Here is a 27,480-nt window from a genome sequence, read left to right as displayed (position 1 = left end):
ACAGTGAAAACAGATATATAAAAATTAATCTTTTTGAGAAGGAGATTATAATGATAAATCTAACAGGATGGGGAAAGCTCAGAAAATATGTACAGTAAGATTGATCAGATCAGTATGCAAAGTCATTTAGCAAACAGGGTGTGAGTGACAAACCAGTAGTTTAGACCCTATTTTTTTCTGAACCAGGGAAAATCTGATCATGTTTCTCTATAACAATAACAAGAAACTTTATTTAATATAGCACATATCCAAGTATCTCAAAACAATATAGCAGGTGTAAAAACAGTTATGAGGACCACAAGTTACAAAGTAAATACAAATAAGAAAGACAAGCAGTTAGAAGTGCTACCGAAGTTAGAAAATGAAGCAGATACAGACACTAAAAAACAGCCTTTCTAAAAAGAAAGGTTTTGAGGTTAGATTTCAATGCACTCAGGGTGGGTGACTCTGATATCACTGGGGATACAAATCCAGAGCCCTGGGGTGTAGCTAGAGAAGGCCCTGTCACCCACAGAATGTAGATGTTCTTGAGGACCAGAGTCAGAGGGACAAAGGTTGCAAGGTGGGGAGTATACAGGTAATAAGCCAGACAGGTACTGAATGAGGATTTTGATGTTGACTCGAAACCTGATAGGAAGCAAGTGCAAGGACTCGAAGACAGGCGTAATGTGATTGCTTGCTTGCGACCTGGTCAGGATTCTAGCTGTCAAATTCTGAACATATTGGAGATTGCTCGGTGTGGATTTAATTACCCTGAACAAGATGTGCAGAGATCAATTCTAGAAAAAGAAGCCCTTTTGGTTTCTCTAGTTCCCTTTAAAAGAAACTAAATCAGTGTGATGTTCCATAATGCAGCTTTTTTAATGCTATACATGGCCGGTATTTACGTATGATGTTTGTGATTTAAACAAATTAATACAAGCAGTTTTTGAAGATTTAAGTTAGTCTGACTTATTGCAGGGAGCAAATCATTAGGAGTTATGTTCAAGCTAGTAACAGCGTGTCTGAAGAGCTCTTGCAAAAAAAAAAACATATTGTATGCAAAATAACAGCATACAGGTATATTAGAAATAAATGCAAGGTATATGGATATTCAAGGTATGGCTAGAATAAGAGATGCCAGGTTGCAGACACTGAAGTAGAAGGATGGAAAGGTTGAAAAAGAAGCAAGGGAGGATGTATGGACAAAAGTTCTACTAGCAGTAGAGTTAAGAAAGTAAGAGGAGCTTTGAACAGTGAGGAAGAAGTAAATGAACAACAGAGAAGCTGGAATGTTGACCTGAAACTTCCTGTAGTAACAGTATAGTTGAAATGAGGAATGAAGAGTAGTTGAGACAGGGATGAAAATTACAATGGGATTTTCAGTTTCTCAAAGTAGTAGAAAATGATTAATCTAGAATAACTGAAAGTGTTATCTGCAGGCTGCAAAAAATGGCAGGTACAGTAAAATTAGGCAAAGATTGTTTGCTACCATGTAGTAGATAAACAGACACAGGTTAAAAGTAAGTTCTCATGGAGCATGTTAAGACTAGAGATGTACAGGTAGGTAGGAAAAAGATAATTTGGGGAAAGTTGAGGAATACACTGATAACAAGGACACTTTCTAAGAAGGTTAGGCATGCTTTTGACAAATGGACAGGAGATGTTACAGACTGCAGGGGAAGGTGATAAAGTTAACAGACTCACTGAATATCCACTGTTGAATGTTTACATAGATACTGAAATGAGGATTGTATTTTAGATTTTGTGAAATTGCTAGCGTTGAACTGTGTTTTGGATGCACAAAAATTGAAGGAATGGGCAAACATAACTGATGCTGAGCCAGCATCTGAAGATATTTATATTTAGAGGCAATTTGTTGATTTGTTGTCCGACTAGTTATGGATACTGATGTGCCAGAGAGGTGGAAAAGCTGTTTTTGTTAAACCAGCACTATAAAATAATTCATCCTCAGTGAGATCCTACCATCTCATAGTGGGTTTAATCACTGTGTATAGTTACACAATTCCTCTAGTTCCATCCATTTTCTAATCTCTTTATCCAGTACAGGGGAGCTGGAGCCTATCCCAGCAAGCAACGGACGCAAGGCAGAATACACCCAGAATACATCACAGGGTAGACAAACAGACAGAAACACACACTCAGACACTCACACGAGTGAGTGTGGCTTATTAGTATTTCCATAAGCCAATTAACCCTACCAGTATGTAGGTACCTGTAGAGTACTTGGAGAAAACCCACATGAACCCAGAGAGAACATGCAAACTCCACACATACTGTACCCCAGGAATTGAACCTGGGGCCCCAGCACTGTAGGATACCAATGCTCACCACTGTGCTACCATTAGAAATGGATGGATAGCTTAGTTATCTTTCTAGTTCACAGATTTGCATGCATAATTTAATTTTGAAAGTCACTGAGATATCTGGTGCAACTGTTGTATTTATGAAAAAACTTACCAAAAGCATGCTAAACACTGCCACCCTATTCCTTAGTTAATACATTTAATTGTTATAAACAGTTAAGACTGTTATTAATTGTTGATAACAAAATAGTTTAAAATATATTTATCCTTATATATTTTTCTTTACTAATTGTGTATTTTACATATTTCCAATACTCGGATTTAACGTACATTTGAACAATGACTTCTATTTCAAATATTGAACTAAGTTAGACATAACATTCAGAAATACAATCGAGAATAGTTGTGTGGCATTTGTTTTGATGACACTTTCCCAAAATTGATAAAAACCTAAAGGCGATTAAAATCTATAATCTTTCCACATGTCAATGACATTAGGAAGTACAATAAGCTCCTGCTTTGTTTAACAGTGCTTTAAAAAATAAATATAATTGGTGAGAAAGTAGATATCCTTAATGATAATTAAAGGACTGGAAGTCAAAGGAAATGATTAACGTTGCTTAATTTGAAAACCTAAGTTATACAGGCAGACGCGATCTGTGCCTTAAGCGTTCCAGGCTGCAGACGGCTCATTCTGTATTACAGAGCTCCGCGCCTCCTCCCTCTCTCGGTGCCGCCGCTTCTCTGACGCAGCGCAGAGGACGGGGAGATATTTTCTCAGACTCTGATTGGAAGAAAAGAGCTACTGGTCTGCTTCGTACCATAGGAAAATAGTAGAATATGTTTTTTTTTCTTTGTGTTTATGAAATTCAAGTGTTTTAAACGTTTGATTAAAAAGTAATTTACAGCGTACGTTTCCAAGTTGATCACGAGGAAGAAAATCACCTGTTTTTGCGCGCATGAAACGTTTGTTTTTCAACAAAACTAATCTTTTAAAGTCAGGCAATTCCTAAGTTAGGCAGGGTCACGTCATTGTTTCTTATTTTTGATTTTTTTTAACTGGTGCCTCCAGTTAAACTGTAGAGATTCTTGTGTGAAGGTGTCGGTGTGTTTTGACTATGGTACAGTACGTGTGAGAGTACTGTACTTGTAGTATAGTGAGTAGACATCGCGAGACAACAGAACGAGAGAGTAGGAGGCTGGAATATACAGTATAGTGTAAGGGCATGATTTGTGTAGTTAATAAAATAGTTTAAATAATATAAGAACGGCTCTTTATTAAGATACACAACACTTATGGCGACGAGAGATGAGTGTTTGACGAACTCAAAGCGAGCAGAACACTGCAGGTTCTCGTTCTCTTGCTGGTAGAAACGAACTCTTGAATATTCGGACTGTTCGTTTAGCTTGCGCCATGGAATATACAGCAGCCGCGCCGAGAAGCTTTGCTTATGCCCAGCTCTCTCCACCGCTTCCACTGAACCTCGGAGCTCCGGATTTGTATACGGAATACAAGATATGGATGGAGTCGTACAGATTTTTTTAAATAGCCAGTGGATCTACAGAAGCTCCGGATGCCGTGAGACGTGCTATATTACTGCACTGTATCGGGGCGCCCGTGCAGCGGATTTTCGCCAACCTCCATGGAGAAACAGGTACATATGAACAGACTGTAGCTGCCTTAGACACCTACTTTACACCGCGACGAAATGTGGTTTTGTAACGGAATAAATGTAGGCAGAGAACCCAGTCTCAGGACGATGCGTTGATGCTTTTGTGAATGCACTAAGAGAACTGGCTAAATCGTGTGACTTTGGAGTGTTGGAAGCTGACATGTTAAGAGATCAGCTTGTGGAAAAATCTGCACGTAAGAGACTGCGTGATAAATTGTTGCAGGAGGAAGGGCTGACTTTAGAAAGAGCTCTTACAGTCGCTAGAATTCATGAAGCAGCTCAAGCAGAATCAAGACACCTGACTACCTTCATCACACACAGGGGTTGTTACCGTTTCAGAAAAGTTCCTTTTGGCTTGTCTAGTGCCTCAGAGGCCTATCAGAAGGCTATGGACTCGATGTTGTGTGCAATGCCTGGTGTTGTATGATATATGGATGATGTTGTAGTAAATGCGGAAAATGAAGAACAACTAGAACAGAGGCTCAGGCAAGTATTCCAAAGATTCCAAGACAGAGGCTTAACTTTAAATAAAGATAAGTGTATCTTTGGCCTGAAAGAGATCGAGATACTGGGACATTTGGTCACTGCAGAAGGAATAAAACCAGACCCGAAAAAGGTGACAGCTGTTTGCAGTGCACCGAGACCTGAGAATGTTGCACTTTTGCGCTCCTTCTAAGGCACTTGTGGATTTTTGATGAAATTCATTCCTAATTATGGAGATATATCAGAACCCCTTAGAAAACTAACGAGGAAAGGACAGAAGTGGGAATGGACATCGGAAACTGAGAAAGCCTTTGCCGAGTTGAAAAGAGAACTTGTAACTGAACCGTGTCTGGCATACTTCAAACTAGATGTGCCAACAGTAGTGATCAGTGACGCGAGTCCTGTAGGGCTTGGAGCAGTATTGCTACAAAGACAAGAACATGGACAGAACAAACCAGTGGCATATGCAAGTCGCTCACTTACCCCAACAGAAAGGCATTACTCGCAAATAGAGCGTGAAGCCTTGGGTTGTGTTTGGGCAGTGGAACATTTTAGGACATATTTATGGGGAGGCAAGTTCACACTTCAAACGGATCATAAACCCCTCATTTACATGTTCAAGCCCAAAAAGGCAACATTGTGACCACCCAGGATACAAAGACTTGGATTGAGATTACGGCCATATGATTACAAAATTGAACACATAGTAGGGAAAACCAATGTTGCAGACTCATTGTCACGTCTTCCTTTACCAGACACAGAAGACATGGGTTATGTAGACACCTATGTTGATAGAGTGCTTTCAATCAGCACTTATGAACTGCATGCACTGACACTTGAGGAACTTAAGCAAGCGACAAACGAAGATGACATATTGAAATTGTTGATGTCCATAGTGGAAAAAGGACAATGGCCTAATCCAACTCCAGAAGAACTGCAGCCATATCACAGGTGTAGGTTGGAGTTATCTACATATGATGGACTGCTTTTAAGAGGAAAGAGGATTGTGTTACCGAAAACAAAAATCAGACAAGCGTTGAAAATAGCACATGTGACACATCAGGGTGTGGTTCGTACAAAACAGTACCTGAGAAGCAAATTTTACTGGCCTAGCATGGACAGTGCTGTTGAAAGACTAGTCAGAAATTGTTCCACTTGTGTGTTGAATCAGCCATTGCAGAAGGATCAACCTCTCCAACCACTTGAATTACCACCAAGGCCTTGGACAAAATTGGGCATTGGTAGGTCCCATGGTCCCTGGTACAGTAGGTCCCATTCAGAATGAATACATATTGACTGTCATAGACTATTATACTTCTTACCCTGAGGCGGTTGTTGTATCAGACATATCTTCAGCCACAGTTATTAGAAAGCTGATGAACATCTTTGCACGATTTGGTTATCCACTAGAGGTAGTAACAGATAATGGCAGGCAATTCATAGGACAGTTGTTTTAATCATTTCTGACTAACTGTGGAATTAAACACATCCGTGCATCACCTTACTATCCGAGAAGTAATGGCAAAATTGAAAGATTTCACAGATACCTGAAAAAGGCCTGAGAGCAGCTGCGACAGAAGGAAAAAAATGGAGAGGGGGACTCCCTAAGATTCTGCTGACTTATAGATCAACACCTCACAGGGCATCTGGAGAAACCCCAGCTAATCTTCTCTTTGGTCGTGATATCCGGACTAAACTACCAAATGTTGAAAAGAAAGAAGAAGAGCAAACCGACATTCAAAAGACAAAAGATATCCATAGACATCATGAGGAGTACGCACACAAAATGAAATTATATGCAGACCAGACACATCGAGCAAGGGATCACAACTTCAAGGTCGGTGATGTAGTGTTTGTGGCTGGCCTAGACAACGGTAAATTGGATGCCAAGTTCAAAGACACTCGCTATGTGTTATTGAGTAACTCTTTTGAGTTAGTGAATGTGGAAGATGGCTAAAAAATAATGAGAAATATAAAACATCTTCAACATGCTCCTCCATTGGATCTTGATTTTGAATCTGCAGAAACAGAAAATGCTGAGAATACAGGACTTTCTGACGTGGAGGAAGTGCCGAGTCCTCAGACAGTGGAGAGTACATCCGTAGGAGAGCCAGTAACTTTACTCAGAAGTGAAGTAACAACCAGAAGTGTCAAGAAACCGGCTCGTTACAGATACATTTAAAAATATAGGACTTGCATAGCTCTCCAAATGTTAAATTGCTCTATTTTGTTTGTTATCTATGTAGATGTTGCTTAGACTGCTAGAAATGAGGTGATATTTAGAAGTGACTTAAGTAGAAATTGAACTAAAATTTGAGTTGGTACACATAGAAATAGTTGTAAAAAAAGAAAAAAAGTTGAATGTGTTGAATAGAAATGGAAGGTTTTACATACATTTTGTTTTAATAGTTAATAACCATTTAGTGTGTGTTGATATAGAATTTTTACAATTGTATGGTAAAGTTATGGACTTTAAAAATAACAAAGGGATGTAGTATAGTGAGTAGACATCGGGAGACAACAGAACGAGAGAGTAGAAGGCGGGAATATATGGTGTAAGGGCGTGATCTGTGTAGTTAATAAAATAGTTAAAATAATATAAGAACGGATCTTTATTAAGATACACAACAGATATAAAGACGCGGTAATGTGTTATATAGCGTTTGATAGTGGTTGCTCGGAGCCTGGGATAATGCTGGCATTTTAGAAACTTTCTACATGTGTGAGAATACCGTGACACAAGGAAAACGAAGGAAAAAGTAATTTTGTGAGCACGAATTGTAAATCGTTCCCTCGATATAACTTTTTTTCCTATTGATGGCCCCTCCCAGGCTCTGTAACAAAGTGTTATCACACTTAAAGTATTTAAACGAATACTTCTCCCACGTATTTATACGTTTTTTGTACTTCGGAGATAACTTCGGAGGTATCAGACAGTACGCCGTCTTGTACTCTACCATTTCTGTCAATTAGCTACCGGGGTAAAGTTAGCTTGAAGTTCGAAAACGATTTTGGCACGCCTGTAGCGCTTTCACGAAATCTCTTAGAGTTACAAAAACACTTGCTTTGTGTATAAAATACATTGTGGATGCTTTCTCAGCCTTTACTTTTTCGTTTTTATGACATTTTTTTGACCAAGCACGAATATGCTTTTGTCCATATCTCCGCAATGGAAGCACAGAACGCCTTCAAACCAAAAGCATTTTAAAGACCACGACTTGTGGATATTTCCACAGCCTTTACATCAATCTATCGGTGAGCTAATTATCTTTTTTTAAACCTCCGGTTTTTCATCGATGCGTAATTACGCACGAACTGGAACCCGGGGGACCGCTGTGTGCACACGTTCACAAAGCGAGAAATACTGTTCAATACGGCTTCATGCGAAAAACCCGTATATGACCATAGGAAGCAGAACAGCGCGGTCTCCAATTACCCAGACTGTAAGCACGGGAATAAAGCTTTGTCTGATTTCTGAAACCCTTCCTTTACGTCCTGTTTTCATTCAGGTAAGGGTCAACTATATTGAAAATACTACTGACAGCAGGAAGATTAAAATATTCTTTACTCAGCAGCTTATTAAAAACAGCTCCCATGATGTTCAAACCGATTTTTTACACAGAACACTGACACAGCTTTGTGTTCTGAATCTCTTTTTCTCTTGCTTTTATTTAATGTGGCACAATGCACTGGTTCACAAACCAATAGCATTTAAACCACAGCACCCACAATGCTGCAGGTAAGTGTTTTGCACACTAAGCAGGTCATCTGACTATTCCCAGCTTTGTTTTGGGTTATGGAACCTTTATTTTTTTATGATTTTCTGAAGATAACACTACAGGTGGGGTGGGTGGGTTGTCTTCATGGCTCAATAGCATTTCAAATACAGCACCCACACTGCTGAAACCAAGTGTTTTACACACCAGACAGGCCCCCGAACCTCATAAACCTTACTGTGGCTGTGGCCCCTTTCTTTATTTTGTAATGAGTTTCTGAAGATAACACTACAGGTAATACACTGGGACGGGTGGGTCGTCTTCATGGCTCAATAGCATTTCAAATACAGCACCCACTCTGCTGAAACCAAGTGTTTTACACACCAGACAGGCCCCCGGACCTCGTACAACCTTGCCGTGGCTGTGGTTCTTTCTTTAATTTTTTATGATTTTCTGAAGATTACACTACAGGTAATACACTGGGACAGGTGGGTCGTCTTCATGGCTCAATAGCATTTCAAATACAGCACCCACACTGCTGAAACCAAGTGTTTTACACACCAGACAGGCCCCCGAACCTCATACAACCTTACTGTGGCTGTGGCCCCTTTCTTTATTTTGTTATGAGTTTTTCAATATGGCGCCATTAGACAGGCGGTACATGGGGATAGTACATCGTGCTCTTCACGAGTCAATAGCTCTTCAAGCACAACAGCCACAGTGCTGCAACCAGGTGTTTTACACACCAGACAGCTCCCCTAACCTTATACAACCTCGCTTTGAGTTGTTTAACATTTCTTTCAAATCACTTGGGTTCATCAATCATTTGATTATTTTTCAGCGTGGAATAAACCTATTACTTGTTCCTTGGAGATTACCATCTGCTGATAAGATATGATCGCTATATTGACCATATACAATTTCTTGCATAAGGAATTCATATTTTGCATACACCGATCCCCCCGGAGTCCCAAGTGATTCTGGTTTTGGAAAGCTAAAGGATAATGAGCTTCACGATACCAGGGGGACAGTGGGTGGTCAAGTCTCCCCTAAACAATGGATCTTGTCAGATTATGATGTCAGTGCATTTAATAAATGTTGTTGAACTCTCTTTAGCCCAAATACAGAGGAGCCCAGACCCAGAATGTTACACATACTGACAGAGAGTGATCTCATTATGTGTGTTTGGATTTTAACAACTATTTTTATTGTTTGCTAGAACCAAAACAATCTATGTTAGACATTTTCATCTTCAGCCAAAAATACAAACCTGTGTACGTAGTGTGGTGCAGGTTCTTGTCCCATCCTGCTCTTGGTCCAGGTTGGAGGGTTGCACCGATTCTGAATCTTGTTAGCTGGTATGGATGGGTTTGGGGGTGTTGATACTAGAGTGGTCCAGGAGGGGGATTCAGGTGTCTCGGGGGCATTCTTGTTTTTCTATGAGTTCAGATTGATTCTGTTGGTTCTGTCATGAATCTCCCTCACGCAGGCAAGCGCTCCCGCATTCCCTCGAGCTCTCCCCATACCAAACGTGCACATGTCAATCAGTCCTCTACTTAAACCCTCATCTGTCCCCCGGTCATTGCTCACGATTGAGATTCTCTCCCGGAGCTTACCTACTAACTACACCTTTGCCTTACTATGACTTCTCCCCTGGACCTCGACCCCGCTTTTCCGACAACTGCTTTAGCCACTCGATTTTGTACCTTCGCCTGTTTTACGCTTTCTCGGATCCTGACCCCAGCCTGTCTCTTCATTTACGCCTCTGCCTACCGACGCAACTTCTACGCCTTCCCGGACTCGGGCCCCTGCCTGTTTACTCCGACTACGCCTGCGTCTCGCGCCAACCCTACCAAGGGCACCGCATTGGATCCCTATCCTCAGCAGTCAGCCCCTGCGTGACAGGTTCTGAGTGTCTTGGTTACATCCGTTTGTGTGTATAGATGAAAAAGCTATTGAAGAGCACCCCCACACCCCCCACCCGTCTCGGTGGAAGTTGCCATGTTCAAAAAATCCTAAAAAGATAATTAAAGTTGCACACAACAAAGCATGACTGTGAAAGGTCAGGAGGCCTGCCTAGTGAGCACAACACTTGATTACAGTCAAAAAAAACATTAAAAAATAAAGAAATGTTCCACAACTCAAAGCAAGGTTGTATAAGGTTAGGGGAAATGTCTGGTGTAAAACACCTGGTTGCAGCACTGTGGCTGTTGTGCTTGAAGAGCTATTGACTCATGAATAGCACCCCCCAATCCCCATGTACCGCCTGTCTAATGGTGCCATATTGAAAAACTAAAATTCTTATTAAAAAAATAAATAAAGGGGCCACAACCACAGAAAGGTTGTGTAAGGTTAGGGGACCTGTGTGGTGTGTAAAACACTTGGTTTCAGCAGTGTGGTTGTTGTATTTGAAATGCTATTGAGCCATGAAGACTACCCACCTATCGCACTGTGTTACCTGTAGTGTTATCTTCAGAAAATCATAAAAAAATAAAGAAAGGGGCCACAGCCACAGCAAGGTTGTATGAGGTTCTGGGGCCTGTTTGGTGTGTAAAACACTTGGTTTCAGCAGTGTGGCTGTTGTATTTGAAATGCTATTGAGCCATGAAGATGACCCACCTGTCCCAGTGTATTACCTGTAGTGTTATCTTCAGAAACTCATTACAAAATAAAGAAAGGAGCCACAGCCACAGTAAGGTTGTACGAGGTTCTGGGGCCTGTCTGGTGTGTAAAACACTTGGTTTCAGCAGTGTGGGTGCTGTATTTGAAATGCTATTGAGCCATGAAGATGACCCACCTGTCCCAGTGTATTACCTGTAGTGTAATCTTCAGAAAATCATAAAAAATTAAAGAAAGGGGCCACAGCCACAGCAAGGTTGTACGAGGTCCGGGGGCCTGTCTGGTGTGTAAAACACTTGGTTTCAGCAGAGTGGGTGCTGTATTTGAAATGCTATTGAGCCATGAAGACGACCCACCTGTCCCAGTGTATTACCTGTAGTGTAATCTTCAGAAAATCATAAAAAATTAAAGAAAGGGGCCACAGCCACAGCAAGGTTGTACGAGGTCCGGGGGCCTGTCTGGTGTGTAAAACACTTGGTTTCAGCAGTGTGGGTGCTGTATTTGAAATGCTATTGAGCCATGAAGACGACCCACCTATCCCAGTGTATTACCTGTAGTGTTATCTTCAAAAAATCATAAAAAATTAAAGAAAGGGGCCACAGCCACAGCAAGGTTATATAAAGTTAGGGGGCCTGTCTGGTGTGTAAAACACTTGGTTTCAACAGTGTGGGTGCTGTATTTGAAATGCTATTGAGCCATGAAGATGACCCACCTATCCCAGTGTATTACCTGTAGTGTTATCTTCAGAAAATCCTAAAAAATATAAAGAAAGGTTCCACAACCCAAAACAAAGCTGGGAAAAGTCAGAGGACCTGCTTAGTGTGCAAAACACTTGCTGCATTGTGGGTGCTGTGGTTTAAATGCTATTGGTTTGTGAACAGAATACCCCTATCCCAGTGCATTGTGCCATATTAAATAAAAGCATGAGAAAAAGAGATTCAGAATGCAAAGCTGTGTCAGTGTTCTGTGTAAAAAATCGGTTTGAACATCATGGGAGCTGTTTTTAATAAGCTGCTGAGAAAAGAATATTTTAATCTTCCTGCTGTCAGGTTTGACGGCGTTGTGTGCTTCCATTGCGAAGATATGGACAAAAGAATATTCGTGCATGGTCAAAAAAATGTCATAAAATCGAAAAAGTAAAGGCTGAGAAAGCATCCACAATGTATTTTATACACAAAACAAGCATTCTCGCAACTCTAAGAGGTTTCGTGAAAGCGCTACAGGCGTGCCAAAATCGTTTTCCTCCTGTAGCCTTGTGTGAATTTATGTAGTTTTCATATGCATTTTTTGTTGTTTTAGTACAGTATGTGAATATAATGTTAATATTAATACATTCAGGTGAAATAGAGGTTATATTGTAGTTCAACCAAGGTAAATAAACATAGCAGAAGGGCTTTAGTAGCGTGATGCTAGCTACATTAAGTGACGCTAGCTTGGCAGCACCTTTCAAAATAAAAGTTCCCTAACCCTGCTTTAGGAAAAAAAAATCCTGGACCAGATAAAGTCACATTTACTGTATAGCACAACAACAATTTGTACATCCTTAAAACTGGGTGGAATGTGATACAGAGACGCACAGGTAATAGGAAATTGCCGTTCTTCATTATTTTTTTTTCTTTCTTGCAATCTCTTTGGTGTTTTTATATCACTTTCTGCTTGCAAACTGACACAGAGCTATGCTCTTCTAGACAGGAAAAATTCCTGACAAAACAAAAAAATGTTGACTCTCCAGAAGTAGCTCAAATCTTTTCTACAGACCCACAGCTAATAGAAAATCACTATGGTTTTGTCACATAAACGTCTTTGCAAATGTTGCTGGGGTTTATAAGACCACTTGCTGTTTCCAGACTGGGACCATGCAGTGATGGACAGGGAGTGGTCTCACTCCCCTCACGACCAAACCAAAATTTGTGCCTCTCCAAAAGTAGCTCAAATCTATTCTACAGACCCATAGCTAATAGAAAATCACCTTGGTTTTGTCAGATAAGTGTCTCTGTCAAAACTGCTGAGGTATGTAGAGCACCTCCTATTACCAGACTGGGACCGTGCAGTGATGAGCAAGGTGTGGTCTCACTCCTGTCATGACCAAAGAAAAATTTGTGCCTCTTCAAAAATACCTTAAATTTATTCTACAGACCCACAGCTAATAGAAAATCACCTTGTTTTTGTCACATAGGGTCTCTGTCACAACTGCTGGGGTTGATAAGACCACCCAGACTGGGACCATGCAGTGATGCACAGGGAGTGGTCTCATTCCCCTCCCAAACAAACAAAAAATTGTCCCTCCCCAAAAGTAGCTCAAATCTATTCTACAGACCCTCACCTAATAGTACATAACCATGGTTTTGTTATATAAGTGTCTTTGCTAAAGTTGACTTTACTTGGTCCGGGAATTTTTTTTCTAAAGCAGGGTTTAGGCTTTCATTTCATTTTGAAAGGTGCTGCCAAGCTAGTGTCACTTAATGTAGCTAGCAGTACAGTACAATTTGGCAGTACTGCTACATTAGCAGTAGGCTGCAGTATGTGTCCCAAAAGCCTAATATACTCACAGATTGATTAAGGTCTGTTTTAGGTGGAGGCACTGCCAAATTAAAAGTGTCATTTTGTTATGCCACATTAAGAACATTAACATCGGTCACATTAAGAACCTAGGTCATCCCGTGTGTTATATACTGTATGAATTTAATGTTGTACCTCTGGTTATGGTTTCACTTCTGTGTTGATATTCAGGTACACTTTCACTGCTATAGCACCTGAACCTGTCTGACTCCCATGTTGAGTCTCTTGATCCACCTCTTCTCTAACCTTATTCTGACCTTCAGCAGCCCTGCTGTTGTGTTTATGGTGAGTTATGTCAGTAAGAAGAGAATTGTACCCAGTGCACTTTCTGCTGGGCCAGAGCCAACTCCTCTTCTACAAGAGCAGGATAAACACAGTCTCAGGCGGAGGGTCTGTAGAGGGAGTAAGAGTTTGAGGGGTTGGTGAAGAGCAGGATCTCACTAGAATTCCTCTAGTAAAACTGTGGAGATACTGTAATTGTTTGGGGTGCTATACTGTAAGGGTTCTAGTAATAGAAGCTATATTTTAGTTCAACCAGGTTAAATAAACATGTACTGTGCTCATTGAATTTGAGGGGGTCCGAGGCTACGTGTCCCTAGAGTAAAAAGCTGGAGAGCGAGAATCACAACAGCACTATGGAGACATCCAGAGTGTACGGATCAACTAGTGAGCTTGGAGGTGTGGGTGAGTTTAAATTCAATAGACAGGGGGAAAAAGGGAGAGATTATCAGGAAAAAAGAGGAACAGAAGGGACTGGATTAGGATTGGTAAAATGTCTGGAGAGGATGAACATAGTGCAAGGCATCCACATTCATTCTCAAAGAAAAAACACTCAGGATGTGCGGTTGTGTTCCGGCTGCTGTTGTGTGCAGGGTGAGTTATGTTAGTAAGAGGAGAATTGTACCCAGTGCACTTTCTGCTGGGCCAGACCCAGCTCCTCTTCTTCAAGAGCAGGATTAACACAGTCTCAGATGGAGGGTCTGTAGAGGAGGAGAGTGGTTGAGGGGTTGGTGAAGAGCAGGATGTCTCTAGAATTCCTCCAGTAAAACTGTTGACTCTTGTCTGAAGGTGTTGGTGTGTTTTGACTGTTACATGTGGGAGTCTGTGTAGAGGGTCTTTCATGTGTAAAACGTGTGCAGTGTTGTGTAGTTTTGCGAGGGATGAGATTTGTTTAGTTTCATGATCAATTTCTTTATTCTTTTTATTACTTTTTGTAATAATAAATATATTATTGCTTAATATAATTATTAATTATTTTTTGTGGTGTTATAGTTAAAACCCTGTTTTTTTTCTTCAAATGGTTTATTTTCTTTAAATGGGAAAGTTGTTTTTCTCAAAATATCTGCAAACATCAAAATCTCCAGTCCACTTACTCCAGTATTGGTCATTTACATTTGGGATTAATAAACCATTTGAAGAAAAACAACAACACTGTAATTAACTAAAATAACTATAAGAAGATGACATCAAAATAAAATATAATAATAATAATTTTTATTATGGTTAAAAGTCAAAGTCTTTCTATTTCTGTTTCCCATTTCCAGTCACTGTAGCTCCGTGTGTCTCCCTGTTTCCCACTGTCTCCCTTCCTGACAATTTCTTCTAATTTTTCTTCTTCCTCCTGGAACCCAAATTTTGAAGGTGTTATCTTCATCATCCTCGTCCATGGACACTCTGAGATGGATAATGACATGATGTTGTATATTACTGCTGAGCTGGGTGTTGTAGTGAAGACTTGGAAAGAAAGATGTGGATGAGCTGTGCAGATGTTCAGCTGTGCTCCTGTCTTTTTGTCTGCAGGATGTCATGGTGTAGACTAACAGAGAGATGTTGTGAAGATCTGGCCTCTGTTCTTCAGTCTCAACACTCCAGTCTGAGAGAGCTGGATCTGAGTCACAATAACCTGGGGGATTCAGGAGTGAAACTGCTGTCTGCAGCTCTGAGGGATCCCAACTGTAAATTAACAACACTGTGGTAAGTGAACACTGGTGATTTCTTTGTTTTTTATTGTTTGATGTAGTTATTCTGAAACGCACAACATTCACTTTTTCTCATGCATCAGAAAGAAACACCTAGGAAATACAAAACAAGAAAGAAAGGGCATACAGAAAGACAAAAAACTGTTACGCAACTTTATACAAGTTCTTGTCTCTGGCTTCTTTGTTAATATCTCATTACTGAGAGACTCGACATGCAGTCTTTCCCACTTTGCCCATCTTTTTACACATATGTTTACGTTGTTGTTGATTTATAATTCTGTGGGTAACATTGTCTATGAGATTTCATTCATAGAGTCCTTCTTCATTTAAACACAAGGTCTGTTCAGCTTTAACCAGTTTCTAGTGATTTATTTCATGGCTGCCGTCTTGACAGTTCTAAACAAGTATCTTTCTGCCTCTGAAGGCAGCTCATCTGGTGTTTGTCCCAGAAGAAAAAGGACTCCTAATAAGGATTGTTGTATATTTCTTCAAGATTTTGAAGACTGGGCCAACCCACATTTCTCATTTGTATCTTACTCTTAACTCTTGTATTCCTACTGTATTTTCTAATATTCTATATACATCTGTAAGGATGTAGCTGTGGAAGTGAGTTAGGTATGCAAACTTTATCAATATGTTAATCTCTTATTTTAGTTTCATTTAATTATTCTCAGCTTTGAATTTCCCCAGTGTTTTCTCCTCTCTCTGTGTGCTTTAACCTTGCCTGTTTGACCACGTCTTGCACTGATCCCTGTGCTCTGAACCCTGCATGTTAAACGACTCTGCCTGGTGCTTTAATCAGTTCCTCTATTATCACAGTAACAACACGCGTACTTTTTAGAATTTGATTCATAGGGAATATAATATGGAACTGCTTATCTAAATTAATTAATAACGATATAATTATATTCATATACTATAGCTCAAATTATCACATTAGTACACTTTCTTTCGAAATGTCTGTATCAGTTTCACTCCTTCCCATGTGATTACTTCTGTGGCCTAATGGATTAGGCATGTGCTTTATTTACCCCCATTACTCCCATTTTGATTAAAATCGCAAACGCGTGTTTAATTAAATGCCTTTATTGATTCACAATCTGACAATGCATTGTAAATCGTTATCTTTGTCTTTTAAGTCCCTTAGGTAACTTTAAGCATAGCTTTCTCACCATTTAAATTTATTTTTCTTACCATCGTTAAACACAGCAGGAGCGTAATGTATTTCCTAATGGTATCACACGTGGGAAAATTAGATTGGGATCATTTTTATTTTTTTAATACATTTGAGAAAAGTGTCATCTATACAAAAAAGTTGTATTTATTTAATACCACTTGATAGTTATATTAATAGAGACAAGAATTTAAGTTGTATACTGTTTAGACTTTTAATCATTGTAAACTGTATTACAGCATGTTAAGCATTAAATGTGAAAAAGTTGTTATATTTTATAAAAGCAAGATTGCACAACCTTCCACCTTCATCATAAATATTTTAATTATGCAGAAATACTGAGATGGTTAATTTTAGTAAATATGTTGACAAATATCTGAATTTTTACCAGAAAAATTAGTATCCAGCTGTGAATCAGCTACGTAACCTTGCCCCCATGAAATTCTGGGAAAGAGGTTTAGTGGGCAGTGTAGTGACCATAGTGTGTTTTAATACACTGTGTAGTATAACAGTATAAAGCTTGTTTTTTTATGTTTGTAAACGTTATTCTTGCAAGTACATTTTGTACAGTGTGCTTCTCTGTGTTAGCTGGTGGGCAAACGTTTGAGGTGAAAATTCATCCACAAGGAGTGTACCTTTAAAGCAGAGAAGACCGCACCAAACGTTTTCGGCTCTGTACTGTATGTCGCTCAAGACATTTCTCTTTGACACTTTCTTTAGTCATAGAAGTGGGAAGATGCCTCCCCCTTCCCTCTGCCTGCCTCACTTGTTCAAATTTTAACCAATTTAGTGGTTTCATTAGTGACAAAGGCTAAACTTTCTTGGAAATAATGTCTTTTATGTTTTGCAAGAAACTGACTTGGTTTAACAAAATATATTTACAAATCCTTTTCCCTGGCAATCTACCTAAATGCCCATCGCCTCTTTTTACACTTGTTAAAAAGAACATTTTAATGTTAATGCGACACAGAAGATGTTATTAATAATGTAGCACTTTCGGGCTCACCTGAGTATGCAGCTGAAATGTCACTGTTTAAACGAATAAGAAATTAGATTGCTCATAAATCTAATAACTTATTCTGCATAAACATAACGTAATTGCTCTCTGAAAATGCTCTTTTTCCTGTCCGTTTAAAGTTATACTGCGCAGTGGGGGACGGTGCGCTATTTTGTCAGCAACCTGCTAATCTGCTCAACACGTAGAAAACATGATTTTATTTCTGTACGGAATGCGCGGAAAGTGTTTCAAAAGTTTAAAAGAATTTTAAAAGAATTTACAGCTTACTCAAAGACTTAAACTACAGTATGAAAATACGAGTGTTTCGGAAAAAAAGGACATTTGATTGCTGATTTCCTTTTATTTATTTTAAAAATGCTTTTATTTATTCACAATCTGACAATGCAAGACAGAACAAAAACATCTGTGAAATCACATTCCGAATGTCCCCCACTGCGCTCAACAATCTTAGGAAGAACACGAAACAGCCTGTTAACAGCTTGTTTTTTGCCTCATCTGTCTGCTGCTAAAAATCACGCCCAACTTTTTAATAGCAGCAGACAGATCAGCTAATCAAGGAAGAAAACAGTTATCTGCTGTTTGCTGCTGAGGCTGGGAGAGAAAATCTTCTCTATAACTCTTTAGTTTACAGAGCAATTTCGCCAGAGCCCCACCTTGTCCAAAAATACTGTTCTTGTGTCAATTTTTTTGTTTGGCAGGATTTGAGCTACAGTATATGAATACAACTATATCGCTATTAATTTTTTTAGATACACGATTCCATATTATATTCCTTAGTAATCAAATTCTAAAAAGTACGCGTTTTTTTTACTGCGAAAACAAGCTTAAGTATTTGCAGAAAAGGTTAAAACATTATTACTTTTTCCGAAGTATATACAGTAAACTAACAGATGAAGCCATTCAAAATGCATGGTACAAACCCATACCGCACGCACGCGCCGTACTACGGTATGTGATTGGCTGGCCAAAATGACTGACAGGGGCACGTGTGGTGCATTGGTCGGTAGTGAAAAGATTTAATCATTTAATCTCTGTACTGTGTATGTTTTAATCTGTTTAGTATTAAATACTTCTATGGAATTTTACAACTAAAGGGACATTTTAGTAGCTGAGCACAAGAAGAAGAGGAGCATAATGCATCTTATGATCATAAACAATATTAATTTAGGAACATAAACATATTATGTAAACTGTATATGGCTGGTATTCCACTTTCTCCCTAAACATTTTAAGCATCAGAGTCTTACATGTGGTTATTTCAGAAACGTTTTTACGTGCTCCTTCTGACCATATTAAGTTATATACTTTGTGAAAACTGATAGTGTTTTAACCTTTTCTGCAAATACGCTCGTTATTGGAGTAAACAAAAGCATACTTTTAGAATAGGGATTAATAGGGAATATAATATGGAATTGCGTATCTACAGAAATTAATGAAGATATAATTATATTCATGTACTGTAGCACAAACTGTAGTATAAGACTTTCTATCGATATGTGTACGGCTGTTCCAGTGCTTTTTTTCTTATGTGATTGCATTTGTGGCATGATGGCTTAAGTGACTGATTTATATGCCTGGGGTTGAGTGTTCAAACCCACCTACTGTATCACCATGAGTTTTATTTTAACAAATAAACATTTCTTTGAAAAACTAAAATAGCAAATATTATGGACTCTATATTGACGTTTTTTATATTTCTAAATATCACAACATGTTCGAAGCCAAGTCATTTATTAATAACAACGAATAATTTCAAACTGCTACTGATATCATTACTGACAATAAATATTATCGATACTATTTTGTCATTACAAACATGTATGCCATACGGCTTCCGTGTTACTGAAGCTAAAAGTTTAGCCTTTTTCACTAATGTACCCACTAAATAAAGACATAGAAATCGCTACGTTACAAACTGTATATGGCTGGTATTGGTATTTTAAAGAAAAAATACAAAGTAAATACATATAAGAAAGACAAGCAGTTAGAAGTGCTACCAAAATTAAAAAAAGAAGCAGATACAGACAATATGACTTCTGAAATGAAAGGTTTTGAGGTAAGATTTAAATGCACAGGGTAGGTGGCTGGTATTCGTATTTTAAAGAAAAAATACACACTAGTATTCCACTTTCTCCCCAAACATTTTAAGCATCAAAGACTTACATGTGGTTATTTCAGAAATGTTTTTATGTGCTCCTTCTGTCCATATCAAGCTTAATATTTGAATATTAAATATATTAAAAAAGTGAATCCTGTTTTTTTATGGTCTGTAGCTCAAATCCTGCTTAACTAAAAATTAAACACAAGAGGAGTATTATTGGACAATGTTGTGAGGCTAAAGAAATCAATAACGATATTAATTCAAAGATCTAAATATATTTAACGCATACGCCTGACATTAGAGGCTATGTCTGCTCGCCTGCACGGTGATGTCACCGTCTTTCCCTCTGATAGCTACAGTAGCAGGAACCTGTACTGTGTGGATCCCTTTAGATCTCCCTTCAGATTTAAAAGGTTATTAATAATATCTTCAGTGTCGCATTAACATTGGAATGTTCTTCCAAGTGTAGAAAGAGGCGATTCGCAACGTGTCTCCTTCATACATTTTCAGTTTACAGACCGTACAAGATCATTTTTTATGAATGTCTTCCGTATCGCATTAAAATTGGAATGCTTTTCACAGGTGTAAATTCATCTCTTTTCTAACCGCTTTATCCAGGACAGGTAACAATTTCACAACTCACCCTCCCCCCTGCCTGTCTGACTTTCTTTTTAACCCTTCTGTACGAATCGCAGTGGGTGAGAAAGAAAAAAAGTGAAACAGAGCGTAAACAAAGATTTCTCTAGTTCCTAGTTTCTCTATGTTCCCTTTAAAATAAACTATTATTCCACAATGCCGTGTACTACATGGCCGGTAGGGAAACTAAAGGAAAATTTTAGTAGCTGAGCATAAAAAGAAGAGGAGCATGAAGTGTTTGATGGTCATAAACGATATTAATTTAGGAACTGTATCAGAGATATTTTTTTTTAACTGCACTGCATCGAAGAGAACGAGTATAGCTTGTGGGAAATACATTTATTTGTCCTGCATCAAAGTTTAACTCGTTCAGAGCGCCCTATATTACAAACTCCAAGCATTTCATTTTGAGCTGAAGACCCTCACACCTGAAGAAGGCTTCGCAGCTGAAACATTGCGTTTTCTCTCTTCTCTTTTCAGCATGGAATAAACCTATTGCTTGTTCCTTCTATTTTTATTTTACTTGAATTTTGTAAATTTAACACGAATTCCGTACAGAAATAAAATCATGATATCTACATTTGTTAAGCAGATTAGAAGGTTTCTGACAAAATAGCGCACAGTCCACCACTGCCCAGTGATATAACTTTAATGTAAACAAGATCTAATATCTGGTACACTCCAGGTGTAAGTTAAAAAAACCTGAATTATGTACTATGCTTATGTCTGCGAAACACTTGATCATCTACAGTACTGTGACGCTTTCAGTGCCTTGTGTATATTCTAATTGCAGTTCTAAACATTGTTTTCTTCCCTATTTAGCTGATCTTTTGCTGCCTGCGCATGCTTACACAGCTCCCTGTGTGAATTATCATACTTGACTGAGAAAGCTTTAGAGAACTTAACATTTTTATTATTAACAAATTGTAAAAATGACTTTTACATTGGCGTTATTAATTTTTCACTTAAGTGTATGGAGGAGTGTCAGCTGTCAATGGGAGCAAACCCCCCTCTTAGGCTGGGCAAACGATATTTTTTAAATTAAGGCAAATGAAAATGAAGGATGTTAAAGTGCTAGAGGTGTAAAAAATACAAAAATGCACATGAGCAAAAAGTTTTAGAAATGGAGCAGGTGGAAGGATTTGTAAATATATTTTGTTAAAGCAAGTCAGTTTTTTGCAAAACATAAAAAAACATTATTTTCAAGAAAGTTTAGCCTTTGTCACTAATGAAACCACTAAATAAAGACATGAATATAGAAATCTTCAGCTTTTTTTGATTCAATGTTGGTAGCAGGATGAACTGTCAGGTTGAGCTAAGTGTATATGTTGTATATGCAGAGTTGCTGCAAGATGTTAACAGTGAAAACAGGAATTTAGAAATGAGTTTTTTCAAGTACAAAATTTTCAGAATAATTGCAAATCTAGCAGGATAGAGAAAGCACAGAATATTGGCAGTTAGATTGATCAGATTAGTATGAAAAGCCATTTAGCAAAGAGGGAATGAGAAGAGTGACAAACTAGTATACTTTAGATCTTTTTTTCTGAACCAGGGAAAATCTGATCATGTTTCTCTATAACAATAATAAAAAGCTTTATTTTATATAGTACCTTTAAAAGTGGCATCTCAAAGCAAAACAGTAGGTGTAAAAACAGTTATAAGGACCACAGATTACAAAGTAAATACATATAAGAAAGACAAGCAGTTAGAAGTGCTATCAAAATTAGAACATGAAGCAGATACAGACACTATGTCTTCTGAAAAGAAAGGTTTTGAGGTAAGATTTAAGATCAAGGACTTGAAGACAGGCGTAATGCATCCCGATCAGGATTCTGGCTGTCCAATTCTGAACATATTGGAGATTGTTCAGTGTGGATTTTATTACCCCAGTGAACTGGATGTGCATTTATTAATTCCAGAAAAAATGCCTTTCTTGATTTGTCTAGTTCCCTTTAAAAGAAACTATTATTCCAAATCCAGAGTACTACATGGCTGGTATTTACATATGATATTTGTGATTTAAACAAATTAACACAAGCAGTTTTTAGGGATTTAAGTGTTGGCTGGGTTATTGCAGGATGTAAGACTAGTGATGTAGGTAGGAAAATCACTACATACTTAGGCATAGGCATAGGCAGGTTAGGCATACTTTTGACAAAATGACAGGAGATGTTATAGACTGCAGAGGAAGATGATGAAGTTAACAGACTGTATGTTTACATACTGTAGATCCTGAAATGAGGATTGTGTTTTACATTTTGTGTAGTTGCTAGCATTGAATTGTGTGTTGGATTTAAATGAAATGAAGGATTGGGCAAACATAGCTGATGCTGATCCACAGAGCCAGCATCTTAAGATGTTTATATTTAGAGGCAATTTGTTTAAATAACTAACTAGGTATGGATACTGATGTGCAAGAGAGGTGAAAAGGCTGTTTCCTTAAGCCAGCACTATAAAATCATTTATCCTCAGTGATATGCTGCCATCTCATAGTGGGTTTCTAACACTGTGTATAGTTCCATCCACACAGTGCCTTTACTTCCATCCATTTTCTATTCTCTTTATCCAGTACAGAGGATTTGGAGCCTATCCCAATAAGCAACAGACACAAGGCAGAATACACCCTGGACATAGCGCCAGTCCATCACAGGACAGACAGACACAAACACACACGCATCAGGACCAGTTTTCCCATAAGCCAATTAACCTACCCATACCCATACCCACCTACCCATTAACCTAGCCATATTTTGGAGTGCGAGAGGAAATCATATCACACATATGGAGAAAAAACACAGAACCCAAAAAGAACATGCAAACTCCACACACACACAGGATGGCAGGAATTGAGCCGCAAGATAGCAACGCTAACCACTTGGCCACCATTAGAAATGCATGGATCGCTTAGTTATAATTCTAGTTCAGAGGTACGCATGCATAATTTAATTTTGAAAGCCACTGAGACATCTGGTTCTGTTGTATTTATGAAAAAAACATACTAACAACTTCGCCATCCTATTCCTTAGTTAATACATTTTATTTTTATAAACAGTTTACATTGTTAGCAAAATATTTTGAATGATATTTTACCCTATTTTTTTAATTTTGTATTTAACTTATTTTCTGATAGATTTAATGCATATTTGAACAAAGAAAAATATGGTATTACAAAATACGGGGAAAAGTGCAACAATTTATTACAGTGCTAAATTTAATATTATTGATTACTAATAGTTTATGCTAACACCTAACTTTCTAAATTAGATGTTTTCAAAACAATGAACTAAATGTAACATAGCATTAAGAAATACAATCGAGACTAGTTTTGTGGTGCATGTATAGATGAAACTTTTCTAAAATGTATAACAAAATAAAAGACAATTAAAATCTGTAATCTTTCCACGTGTAATGTCATTAGAAAGTACAACAAGTTCCTGCTTTGTCTACTGATGGTATCAAAAAGTAGTCTAAGTGGTGAGAAACCTGTGGTTAATGATAATTAAGGGACTTAGAAGTCAAAGAAAATGATTTACATTTACGTTGTTTAATTTTAAGCACTAAGTTATGAATGCAGATGCAGAACGGCCATTGTCCAATAAAGAGCTCAGCGCTTCCTCCCTCTCTCGGTGTTGGCCCCCCTCTGACGGAGCGAAGGAGGTGGTACGCTATTTTCAGAGCCTCTGATTGGGAGAAAAAGACCTGCTAATCTGTTCTACATACCAGGAAGACAGAATTTGATTTTTTCTATTCGAAACGTGTGTTGTCTTTATGAAATTTGTGTATTTTAAACATTTAATTAAGAAGTAAAAACCTTACAGCATACACAGAGATTCTAAGCTGATCACGAGGAAGAAAAATCAGCCATTTTTTGCACAGAAAAAGTGGTTATTAACTATCAAAACCTGTTTTTATAGGTTTAAAAGTCGTGCAATGTATAAGTTAAACAGGAACACTTTTTAATTATACATTTTAAACACTTTAATTTTGTAAACGCAACACACATTCCATACAGATACAGTACAATCACATTCTCCTGTCTTCTCGTGGTATAAAACGAATTAGCAGGTGATTGAGATAACAATGCATCGCCCACTGAGTGAAATGTTCTTTTTTACAAGTGTATAAAGAGGTGATACAGTATGTGTCTCCTCTATAACTCTTCAGTTTACAGAGAAATTCCGCCAGATCTTCACAACATTGTCCAATTATACTCTTCTTGTGTCTAATTTTTAGTTTAGCAGGATTTGTGCAATAAGCACATTGTTTAATGGGGAACACATCACCCACATCTATTATCACTGTACAACACTACTTCAGGTGGCGTAGCCACGTTAGCCTGCGTAGTCTGCAAAGGAACAAGTAATAGGTTTATTCTATGCTGAAGAGAGAAAACGTAACATTTTGGCTGTGAAGCCTTCTTCAGGTGTGAGCTCAAAATGAAACGCTTGGAGTTTGTAATGTATGGTGCTCTAAACGAGTTAAACTTTGATGAGGGCTTGCCAGCGCGGTGACGTTACTGCCTTTTATATGAATAGGAGGGACCTGGTCCGTCAGGGTTGAAGGCGAATCTCACTGTAGCTCAACTGGCTTCTTCCCTGTTGAGTAATGCTGGAGGCTTGGGTTCAATTCCCCAGCTGGTAGAGTGTGAGCCTGAAAGCACTACATTATTAATATTATCTTCTGTGTCGCATTAACTAACTCTTCAGTTTATTCCGCCAGACAGTACATGAATATAATTATATTATATTAAATTCTTTAGATATGTGATTCCATAATATATTCCCCCTTAATCAAATTCTAAAATTATGCTTTTGTTTTCGCCGATAACGAACGAATTCACAAAAAAGGTTAAAACATTATCACTTTTCACAAAGTATATAAACTTAATATGGTCAGAAGGAGGACGTAAAATATTTCCAAAATAACTAAATAACTAAAGACTTTCATGCTTTAAATGTTTAGGGAGAAAGTGGAATACTGTTGTGTATTTTTCTTTAAAATACCAATACCTGCCATATACAGTTTACATAATACTGTATGTTTATGTTCCTAAATTAATATCGTTTATGAGCATCTGAAAGGCATGGTGAGTCTGAGATATTCAAAACTTACTTTGTATGATTGGAAACGAATATGTGATCGGATCAAATGGTTTATTTTCTTTAAATGGGAAAGTTGTTTTTCTCAAAATATCTACAAACATCAAAATCTCCAGTTCACTTACTCCAGTATTGGTCATTTACATTTGGGATTAATAAACCATTTGAAGAAAAACAACAACACTGTAACTAAAATAACTATAACAAGATGACATAATAATGAAATATTATAATAAATGTGAAGCAATTTTTATTATGGTTAAAAGTCATTGTCTCCCTTCCTGACAATTTCTTCTCATCTTTCTTCTTCCTCCTGGAACCCAAATTTTGAAGCAGCAGTTATCTTAATCATCCTCACCCATGGACACTCTGCGATGATAATGATATGATGTTGTATATTACTGCTGAGCTGGGTGTTGTAGTGAAGACTTGGAAAGACAGATGTGGATGAGCTGTGCAGATGTTCAGCTGTGCTCCTGTCTTTTTGTCTGCAGGATGAGTTACTGTAAACTAACAGAGAGATGTTGTGAAGATCTGGCCTCTGCTCTTCAGTCTCAACACTCCAGTCTGACAGAGCTGGATCTGAGTAAAAATAAGCTGGGGGATTCAGGAGTGAAACTGCTGTCTGCAGCTCTGAGGAATCCCAACTGTAAATTAACAACACTGAGGTAAGTGAACACTGGTGATTTCTTTGTTTTTTATTGTTTTATGTAGATATTCTGAAACACACAACATTCACTTTTTCACATGCATCAAAAAGTAACATCTAGTAAGTACAAAACAAGAAAGAAAGAGGGCATCTAGAAAGACAAAAAACTGCTACGCAACTTTATACAGGTTCTTGTCTCTGGCTTCTTTGTTAATATCTCATTACTGAGAGACTCGACATGCAGACTTTCCCACTTTGCCCATCTTTTTACACATATTTTTATGCTGTTGTTCATTTAGAATTCTGTGGGTAACATTGTCTATGAGATTTCATTCATAGAGTCCTTCTTCATTTGAACACAAGGTTAGTCCAGCTTTAACCAGTTTCTAGTGATTTATTTCATGGCTGCCATCTTGACAGTTCTGAAGAAGTATCTTTTTGCCTCTGAAGGCAGCTTATCTGGTGTTTGTCCCAGAAGAAAAAGGACTCCTAATAAGGATTGTTGTATATTTCTTCAAGATTTTGAAGACTTGGCCAACCCAAATTTCTCATTTGTATCTTACTCTTAACTCTTGTTTTTCTGTAAATATTTTCTGTATTTTCTAATATTCTATATACATCTGAAAGTATGTAGCTGTGGAGGTGAGTTAGGTATGCAAACTTTATCAATATGTTAATCTCTTATTTTAGTCTCATTTAATTCTTCTCAGATTTGAATTTCCCCAGTGTTTCCTCCTCTCTCTCTGTGCTTTAACCTTGCCTGTCTGACCACGTCTTGCACTGATCCCTGTGCTCTGAACCCTGCATGTTAAACGACTCTGCCTGGTGCTTTAATCAGTTCCTCCCAGCTCAACCCTTCCATTTCGATTGCGTCTCTAGTTTCACTTTCTCCTGCCTCCCCTGCTTGCTTCCAGCAGAGCCCGCACCTGGATTCAGTCTCCAGGTTACTGCTTCCATCAGCTCAGTGCAGGAGATATCACACTGGGGCCCTAGGTTCAATTCCAGAGCTGGGGTGCTATCTGTATGGAGTTTGTATGTTCTCCCCATGTTTGTGTGGTGTTCCAGTTTTCTCCTACAGTCCACAAACATGCTGGCAGGTTAATAGACTTGTGGGAAAGCTGGCACTGGTATGAGTGTGTGCTCTTTGATATACTGGCATCCTGTTCAGGGTTCAATCCTGCCTTGTGTTCAATGCTTCCTGGGACAGGTTATGGGTAACTGTGACCCTGAATTGGATAATTGTTTATTAAAAGTAATGTTGATGGTGTTCAAATGCTGCACTACCACTTTGTCAATTAGCTGACAGTATAAACATATCCCTGTAATGACAGATAAAGTCAAATTTCAGGGCAAACTTCAGTCTAGATTTATTTGGGAGGGAAGAAAACCTCAGGTAAAACCTACAGCACTCAAACTCTCCCAGATCTACAGTCTAACTTCTGTGCAGCTCAGCTTAAAGCTTCAACAA

At 38.3% G+C, this 27,480-nt stretch overlaps 1 protein-coding gene across 50 annotated transcripts in view; it reads left to right on the top strand.

Annotated features, from left to right (window-relative positions):
• LOC148647083 (NACHT, LRR and PYD domains-containing protein 3-like) overlaps nt 1–27,480 on the top strand; it is a 1,669,284-nt gene that overhangs the window by 778,946 nt on the left and 862,858 nt on the right. For 36 of the 50 annotated variants that reach the window (XM_088609309.1, XM_088609304.1, XM_088609298.1 and 33 more), the window contains 2 exons: nt 15,157–15,330; nt 25,858–26,031. The exons of 6 other annotated variants lie outside the window; for them this stretch is intronic. In XM_088609309.1, coding sequence (XP_088465435.1) covers nt 15,157–15,330; nt 25,858–26,031 — 348 coding nt within the window. The remainder of the gene's footprint in view (nt 1–15,156; nt 15,331–25,857; nt 26,032–27,480) is intronic. 8 more of the 50 variants (XM_088609266.1, XM_088609275.1, XM_088609281.1 and 5 more) reach the window with 2 other exon arrangements.

This window comes from Lepisosteus platostomus, chromosome 16, assembly GCF_059453375.1.
Source record: "Lepisosteus platostomus isolate fLepPlt1 chromosome 16, fLepPlt1.hap1, whole genome shotgun sequence".
Taxonomy (NCBI): Eukaryota; Metazoa; Chordata; class Actinopteri; order Semionotiformes; family Lepisosteidae; genus Lepisosteus; species Lepisosteus platostomus.
Note: the sequence above shows the minus strand (reverse complement) of the source record. Positions and strands in the feature narration are given on the sequence as shown.